General features: G+C 34.4%; 1 protein-coding gene across 1 annotated transcript; it reads right to left on the bottom strand.

Moving 5' to 3' along the window:
* Nucleotides 1–4,458: 4,458 nt before the first annotated feature.
* LOC149560970 (uncharacterized) lies at nucleotides 4,459–5,106 on the bottom strand. Its single transcript, XM_089827718.1, has one exon. The coding sequence runs from the start codon at nucleotides 5,104–5,106 to the stop codon at nucleotides 4,459–4,461; it is 648 nt and encodes a 215-aa protein (XP_089683844.1).
* Nucleotides 5,107–9,864: the final 4,758 nt, after the last annotated feature.

Genomic DNA, 9,864 nt, shown 5'->3' with positions numbered 1-9,864 from the left:
AATCATTTAAATTAATACATATATTTATTAAGTAATCATATGAAGGATTGACAATTTTTTTTTATCCATGTGCTAATGTTCTCTACTAGACCATCTCCATTCACAAAGGACTTTGAGCCTAGGCATGATATGAGCTTCATAGAGGTACATTTGTTTCATGTTAATTTAATTCATTTGATTATATTTGTTTCATGTTTCATGTTTCATATAAACTGTATTATATGATTTTTAGTTGTTGACATCCGAGACTGCTCCTCATCTTCACCAATCCATCAATCATGAAGTTTCTGCCATGATGGCTAGTTCAAAGCCATTGACCAAGGTATGAAAGAGTTTTCATAGTTTTAGTTTTTATTTATAATAGTAGTATTAGAATTTCAAATGATATTTATAAGTATGATCGAGTGATTATATTGATTGAATTATTATAGGGCCTTGTTACTCTTGATTGTCCATGAGCCTTTGAGGTGGATGTACAAAGTGACTATTTGATGGAGGTAAGAAAATAAATAATTTTGTGTGTACATATATTTGATTTCGATGTATAATAATTATTGTTCATACCTACTTTTTTGTATCAGCTCCAGTTAGAGAGGAGCCTAAATAAGAGGATGAGCGAGCATGTGAGGAAGACCCCATCATCCTGATCATCTCCCTCCACACAATGACCAAAGAGCTATTGGAATTTTTTTCCTTGCCCTCATGGGAAGGAGAAGATATAGGGATATACACACATGTATAGGCATTAGTGGACATATATATTGGGTTTTATGTTAGTGAACATATTTGACATACATTTGATGTATATATGACATTTTATATTTGATGTATGACATATATTTGATGCATGACATTATTGGTTATCATAAAATATGATATGTTTGTTCATATATGACATTATTGGTTATCATAATATATTATATGTTTTTTCATGCATGACATTATTGGTTATCATAATAAATTATATTTTTGTTCATATATGACATTATTGGTTATTATAATATATATCTTGTTTTTCTTGTTTATGTTTTAGGTACACTTCATGTATTTCATTTTAATATAATTTGCGTCCAAAATGATGTAGAGTGCTCACACCAAAAGTTAGCGGATTCCCAACAAGAACACTTTTAAGGAAAACTATCTTTACCACCTTCCTAAGTCTCTTCAAAGACTCTTTCCAACTTGGTTACAAGACTGAACAAAATTCTACCCAACTCCACAAAACTACTTGATCACTTTCCCTATTCAAGACTTGGGAAGAAATAAGGGAAAAATGAGAAAATTTGACAAATGGATCCTAATCAACTTCTTGCTTCAAACTAACACCTTAGTCACTTCAAGGAACTCCTAATGATGAGGTTTCCATAACTACTTTACTTTCCCAACATGTATTTTACAAAATTGCTCTCAATAGGCCTAATTGCCCTTGTAGCCCTTTTTGTGGGTTTTAGACAACAACTTTGTTTTTCTCCACTAAACCTAGAAAATAAAATAGGTATTTGGATATTGATGTAAGAAGGAGGTGGTGATACTATATTCTTATTACCAAACTCTCATCACTAGGATTCTTTCAAGCCTACCAACATATTACCTTCAGTCCCTTAGGACTCTTTCAAGGCTAGAGACTAGGTGGTTGGCCTATTCCTTATGCCACCCTCACCTATTCCAAATGTCTCTACCTAACCCTTCACAAACTCAATCAACTACCTCTCACAATAAACAACACATCCACTACCTTACACCCCCAAGGATCTTTCACAACACAATACCCCAATAAGCTTCCAAAATGCTTAACTCATTGTCATTTAGGTGGTTTAAACATTCATAAGGTGCTATACAGCTTAGTGGGTTTCAAAACATCAATTTTCACAAAAAAAAGTCCATAAAATGTATGTCAAATATGTTCACTAACATAAAATCCCACCTTTGGGATTTTAAGGTAGGAAATCAAAATCTCTCCAAAAAACCACCAAAATCAATGAGGGATTCATAACCCAATACTAAGCTTGACTAAGTTCCAAAAACATAGACTCCCAACTATTTAATAAAGCATATAACTTGTAGGCCTAAGTCTAGACAAATAGGCCTAAAACATACCTTCTAACTTTTCCCTCATTAAACTTTCAAATAAAAATAACAAATGAACTTGTTTATAGTTTTACCTTACCAAGATCTTACAAAATTATGACTTTCAAAGTCCTAACTATTGAGGAGATACACAAACCTCCAAACCCTTGTTATAATGAGAGTTTCCTTACTGAATAAGATAACTATCTCACAAACTTGAGTCTCTCATTTATTCCATCCTTCCAAGAGATTCTTCAACATCCTATGAGAGAAAATAATCTTCCAACATGCATGAAAATCATACACCAACCTATGCCACGTTCTTATTTATTGTTTCTGTTAAGTATCAGAATTTGTACCCAATGCTTAATTTTGAAAGTTTAGTAATTCTAACTTAACATGGGAATCACTTCACTTCATGGGACATGCAAATGAAATGAGACCTTTGGATTCTAGGCTGGCTCCTATTGGATATTCAGTGAAATATCCTTAAACTTAATTTAAACCTGAAGGGAAAAGGAGAGAAATTGTTGTAAATAAACCTAAAACCTATAGCCTAAACTAGGAGATGGTGATACACCACAATGATTATGAAAACTCAAACACACTTAATAGAGAAGGATCAGATAGCTACTTGGAGTACATGAAAAAACACTTCTTTTTGTAAAGATCTGCATAAATAATTTGTAATACGGTGTGAAGAATGAACCAATTTCACCTTTAAGAAGATGAATTACAACCTGCAAATAGACTTACTTTCCTATAACTAGGTGCTAGAATGAAACAAAATAGTAAGGAATAATGACAACTCACAGATTATTCTATCAAATCATTCTCACATCACACACAAAATTGTAAGAATAAAGGAGGTTTAAATTAACACCAAAATAACATTAACACAGATGCTGTCACCTATATTGAATTTCCCAAGATGAATTACAAACTCTACAAAAAAAGGTTAACCAATGATGTCGAGTTGCTGCATTGTTTGTTAGGTCAAAGAATCACTAGATCAACAGCGATAAGTTTGTTACATCAAATTTTGTAAATTAGTTGGATGATAAAGATGATGAGTAGATGTCATAGAATTTTAGGTAAACCATGCAAACCAATTCAAGGTGAATGCTAATGGATTTATCATGAAGTTTCTAGAAGAAGCAATTTGGAGGGAAAACAATACAATGAAGTACAAAACTTCTTTATAAGGAGTTATAGGTTAGAGATCAAACATGCATGTATGAGAAGGAGTTGGTCATAAGTGTGGTCATTTGAAGAAGCCAAGACGAGTAAGGACAGAGCATCAAGACTCTGAGTTGATCAAGCGATCATGGAGTGCATTGGCATAATGAGTGGAAGAACTCAAGGAGATCGATCATGAAGGGTGAACAAGCTGTCAGCATTGCAAGGGAGGAAAGCCAAGCAAAGAAAACTTGAAGAGCGATCTGAAATCTGCAAGGTTGAAGTTGCAATCTATATCAGGTCAAAATCTGTTAGAAGTTGTAATCTTTCTTTGGTGTATTTATAAACCAAGGTTAGAACTCCTTTCTTTATTTTTGTAATATATTAGGATATAATCCAAGGTATCCTAATATATTTCTTTTTTTTCCTTTTTCCACTACATCTTATTTTGTCATCTAGTGGAATATGTGAGGATAAATATGTATTGTAATTTCTAATTTTAGATTATTCTTCCTTAAGAGGAATCTCACACTTGGCCTCACACACATATGATGGTGGCATTCATAGACATGGGAGTTACATTCTAACTCCTCTCTCTCATCTTTATTTAAGAGATAACCCTCTTCTCTCATTTAACAATGAGGTTTCTTCCTCTTATCAAATATTGTATGAGCATTGCTCTCTCTCTCTCTCTCTCTCTCTCTCTCTCTCTCTCTCTTCCTTCTTAGGCTTTTCATGCATCATTCATAATGTCACAAGGGGTTTTCTTTGCTTTCCCCTTTCCAAATATCTTGTCTCATGGTGTTGGAGCTTGAAGCTTTCTCTCTCCTATTTTATGGTAATATCTTATCATGCATTTACTCACTTAGATTCTTTCCTGGTTTTGCTTATTTACATATTTCTTTTTCCATTTCTAACATGGTATCAGAGCAGTTTAATCTTTGTTTTGAGTGTTTGCATGAAGGTACGATTTGAAGGAGACTCTTGAGAGAGATTTCACTAATTTCTTCTTTAATCTTCTTAAGTTGGAATAAATTAATTTTTTTTTGAGTTTGGCTGGTTTACTGCCAATTTTGATTAACTTCTATTTGCTCTAATTTGTGCAGGTTACTTCTTGTTTTCTTTTAGTTTTCATCTAACCCCCTTTGGAAGGCTTGCCGCCAAAGGTTTTTCCTTTTAAGTCACTTTGTTCTCTCTTGATATTTTTCATGATTAAATTTCCACTGAAGAAGGTGCCAAAAACTTTGATATCATGTCCTTAGCGATCTGTAATAGACCCTTGACATCAGTTGCACCAAGTTGTAATAGGTCTCCTATCAAATCTTCTTCGCTAATTTCTCTCTGAATAGCTAAGATGCCTTCACGAAGAGGACCAGACTGAGTGAAAATACCCAAGAGCTTCTTCAAAAGCAGCTTGCCAATTCTTGTTACCCTCTGATAATTCTGAGAAATCCACCGCACTTTCTTCGCCTCAGACCTCACTTGCATCAACTCCCCATATGCTGAAAGAAGCTCATTGAAAGAAGACATAATTTGAAAATAATCAGAAGGGCGAGATAACGACTCCTTCCATGCATAATGAGAAATGTAATCCGAGCCCATTGACCCTGCTATTCTCCACCATTTTACACTATTCTCAAATCCCTCTGCTATATGTCTAGCTCTCCGTGCCCCTGTGTAGTCTCCTCGTGAAGCCCTGAGAGAGGCCACTCTGGTCATAAGAGAGTGAAGTAGAGAAGAGACTGTTCTCAAGCTTCTGAGTACTGTAGAGGCTGCTGAGAAATATGTAAATGTACTTGCAGTTGCTGTTGGAGATGCCATGACCAGCATGATCAGGAATATTGCAAACCTCGTCTGCATTGTAGATTTGAACAATATCCCCCCAACGTGGATATGAAACAAAGATTTACCACCCCAACATTGACAAGCTTGGTCGCATATGTCTAGATATTCTGAAGGATAAGTGGAGTCCTACTCTTCAAATTCAAACTGTTCTTCTGAGCATACAAGCATTGTTGAGTGCACCAAATCCTGATGACCCACTCTCTGAGAATATTGCAAAGCACTAGAAATCAAATGAAACTGAGGCTGTGGAAACAACGAAAGAATGGACTAGGCTGTTCCCGCTGCTACCCACCAACAATGGTTTGTGGAGGCACTCAATAATCTGCCTGTGAATCAGGGGATTTTCGCCAGATCTGATTGTGGGTCAGGATCTGATGCCTCCACTTGGGTTAACAACATGCACACAAGAAGTACTCTGCCTTTTCCTGGTATAGCCTCATATAATTTTTTTTTCCCTCAATCTGCAGTTGCTGGTCTTTTATTTTCAGATTCTTTTTTCTTTTTTGAGCTCTTGACAGAGGCATCATTTTCTTTTATCATTGCCTTTTGTCAACCTATTTTTGGCATGAAATCATTCATTGTCAGACAAGTGCAATATTCTATTTTAAATCTCTCTTACTCATTACAAGCTTTACTCAAACTTTTTTTAGAAAAGTTTTTTAACTCTCTTAATGTTTTATTTCAAAAAATTCTTTTTGAATCACTTCCAATCTTGAAGGCATAGTATGAAAAAAATAGGGAGATCTTTTCTTGCCCCATGACTTTATGTTCTTATTACTTTGAGGTTATATTTTTGAACCAAGGTAAATATTGTGACTTTTTATAAATTGTGACTTTCCAAAATATTAAGTATGGAAAGGTGATTATATTCTTTAACCAATCTATTTTCATATATTTATTTGAGTATATATGGGGGCCCAAATATATGCCCATATAAATATATAATTTATGACTATAATATTTTAGACATTAATATATACCTTTGCAAAATCAATTAAATACTCATGTTTACACTCAATGGAGTTTTATACCTGATATCTATATTTAGTTGATCTTCCTTAAATCATTTTACTTAATTGGATTATGAGTAATCTTACACATTTGCCTTCATTGTGATATTTTGATGTGCCCATAGTTGCACTTTTATGCTTTTATAGCATCATTTTATGCCCATGTTGGCACTTTATGGTGTTATACCATTGATATACATGATTTATATGATATTTGTTTTTGAGTTGCATAGGGAGCCAATTTTTTCAAGGTTAACTATGTAGGTCCCCTCAATATAACTGATACATAGTTTCCTTATTTGGCCCATGGAGTATCCCTCCATCCTATATTGGTATGCACTCATTTATATGGAGTTTCTCTCCATTTGATCCTATCTATTCCATTTTGATAGGATAATATTTTTATGGAGTTTCCCTCCATTTAATCCTATCTGTTCCATTTTGATCCTCATGAAGAGGATGTTATTATTGGAGTTTTGTCTCCAAATTCAGATGATTTGAACCAATTTGAAGGCAATATGTTGTTATATCCTCATAATCCATTCGTTTGATTATCCTAAAAAATCATGATTTGATCAGCATGTCTCTCTTTTTACTTTATTTTCATATATTAATGTGATAATGATTTGCATACTTTATTGCTTAGATCATGAGTCATGCAAGTTATGGTGCTGTAGCCCATTAATTTGCAGTGAGATGATTCATTAAGTGGACTGTCTATATCCACATGATTGATGCAAGATTGATGCAAGTATCATTAGTTGTCCTTGTCTGTGGTCATTTGTGCATTAGTATAATATTCTTTTCATGAGAGCATTGATCAAGCTTTTTACTCAATTTGTCCTTGTTGACAATTTTTTTGAGCATATACTTTATCTTGATATCAGGTTATCTCCATTGTTTTGTGGTAACATGTTTTACTCATTGTTTCTCTATGAGAACTTTATTATCCTTATTCAAAAAGATTTTGAATTTGCATATATGATGGCATTCTACTTGTGGATATTTGTCTTGTTGTTCTTTTTTTCAGGTGATCCATTAAGGAACCTTCTTGATTTTCCACATATGAAGAGGTGTCTATTCTTCCACTTGATCACATTCAAAGGACTCATGTACTTCTCTTGGATCTACAAATGTTCCATATGGCTTGAAGGCAATCAAATTACTTCATATTTAAGATTAAGTTGCAGATTTTTGTAAATTATGGGTTTAATACCCTTTGATGTAATTACCCCAAGTAAAGATTAAAGGGGGGTGTTAGAAGTTGTAATATTTCCTTGGTGTATTTATAAACCAAGGTTATAACTCCTTTCTTTATTGTTGTAATATATTAGGATATAAGCCAAGGTATCCTAATATATTTCTTTTTTGTCCTTTTTCCACTACATCTTATTTTGTCATCTAGTGGAATATGTGAGGATAAATATGTATTGTAATTTCTAATTTTAGATTATTCCCCCTTAAGAGGAATCTCACACTTGGCCTCACACACATATGAATGGTGGAATTCATAGACATGGGAGTTACATTCTAACTCCTCTCTCTCATCTCTATTTAAGAGATGACCCTCTTCTCTCATTTAACAATGAGGTTTCTTCCTCTTATCAAATATTTTATGAGCATTGCTCTCTATCTCTCTCTCTCTTCCTTCTTAGGCTTTTCATGCCTCATTCATAATGTCACAAGGGGTTTTCTTTGCTTTCCCCTTTCCAAATATCTTGTCTCATGGTGTTGGAGCTTGAAGCTTTCTCTCTCCTATTTTATGGTAATATCTTATCATGCATTTACTCACTTAGATTCTTTCCTAGTTTTGCTTATTTACATATTTCTTTTTCCATTTCTAACAAAATCCTTCTAATATTTTCTTACCATTGTATAAGAAATTGAAACCCTACATTGCTAGGTTAGCTTAACAGCTAGGTGAATAAGCCTTAGGAAAAGGATAAAGAGATCCCTAGGAGAACGATAAAGAGATCCTCAGGAGAAGGATAAAGAGATCCTCAGGAGAAGTATAAGAGATCCTTAGGAGGAGGATAGTAGATCCTTAGAGAGGGATGAAATATTCTTTTGAGAAGGTGACTATAAATCCCATGGACTTGGGTGAGCCTAACTACTCTATGTAAATATGTTAATAGGGTGACATTCCAAGTTGAATGTTCTTAAGTCCTCTAACAAGGCACACTCCTAATAGGGTGTAGAAATCCTTTAACAGGGTCACATTTAACAATGTGTTGTAGCCTTTAATAGGATAGGCCTTTAACAGGGCAAACCATCAGAAATGGTTAAAATCAATTGCATAGTTATTTTGTGGGTATCATCCCTACTCTAGTTTTACCTTCTTATTCCTAGAGGGTTTCTGGGTCATCAAAATCCTTAGTGTTATGGTGTGATGCATGTTTACTTTTCGTGGTTGTTTAATGTTTAATTGCATGCATGATAATTTCAGTTATATATCATCCAAGATTTGAAGAAAAAGTTGTATTGGAAATCATTGGACCTTGGATAACTAATTCACCCCCCCGCTCAGTTATTTTAAAAGAATTCTAACAATTGGTATCAAAGCCCACTGCTAATTTGTTTCAAGGTACTAGCATCAGGAAGATCAAGATGTCCAAGAGAGAAGTTCCCAAGCTAAACAAAGACAACTTTGTTGCATGGAAAAGTCTGATGAAGCTACACCTCGGATCAATAGGTGACTATGCATAGACCTCAGTCATAGTTGATCATGTAGACTTTGTAGGAGCTCTCACTGTAGATGACATGAGCAAGAAGAAGGAGCACAATCAAGCGATGTTAGATATTTCTTTAGCACTAAGCTATGCTAAGTATGATGACATCAAAGGATGTGATACTGCACATTAGATGTGGGAAACATTATCAAGAATCTATGGAGGAGATGATAATGTCAAGAGAGCCAAAAGAGAGAGCCTAAGAGGAAAGTTTGATGACATGAAAATGAAAGAAGGAGAAAATGCTGCTCAATATGGTGCAAGGATGAAGGAAGTAGTAAGTGCCATAAGAAGCCTAGGAGGATAGTTAGCAAAAGAAATAATATGTAGCAAATACTTGAAAACTTTGCTTCCCATCTATGCTATAAGAGTATCAACCATCCAAGAGTTAAAGTGTGTACCAGGGAACACTTTTTCATTGAAGGAATAATTGGAAGACTCACTGCCTTTGAGCTATCCAACTTTGACAACTACAAGCCAGAAAAATTTGAATTTGCATTTAAAGCCAAGATGAAAATAAAAGACAATGAAGAGGTGCAAACAAAGAAAAAGAATGGAAAAGGAAAGTATGCATCTAGTGACAGTAGCACTGATGAAGATGATGTAGACCAATTGGAGGCATTACTAGCAAGAAGATTTAACAGAGGAAGAGGCAAATTCAAAGGTAAACTACCAATCATTTGTTTCAATTGTAATGAAGTTGGTCACATTGTAGCTAGATGCACACAAAAGAAAAATTTCAAGGATGGAGGAAACTTCAAGAACAAGAAAAAGGACAACAAGGACCATAGAGGTAAAGGCAAAAGATGCTACATTGTTGAAGAAGACTCTGATGAGAATGATGATGAAGTAGTTTATGTGGCTATGAAAGATGAATCAGATGAAGATGAAGTAACTACCCTAGTAACCTACATGAACAAGAATGATAGATGGATCATAGACAGTGGATGCTCTCATCACATGACTAGAGACAAAAGTAAGTTCATTACCTTTACTCAATATGAAGGAAATAGTGTTAGATTTGGTAATAATGC

The sequence above is a fragment of the Cupressus sempervirens genome, chromosome 4 (assembly GCF_028749045.1).
Source record: "Cupressus sempervirens isolate cs-2001-9-10 chromosome 4, ASM2874904v1, whole genome shotgun sequence".
Taxonomy (NCBI): Eukaryota; Viridiplantae; Streptophyta; class Pinopsida; order Cupressales; family Cupressaceae; genus Cupressus; species Cupressus sempervirens.
The sequence above is the reverse complement of the archived record's forward strand: the minus strand, read 5'-3'. Positions and strand labels throughout refer to the sequence as shown.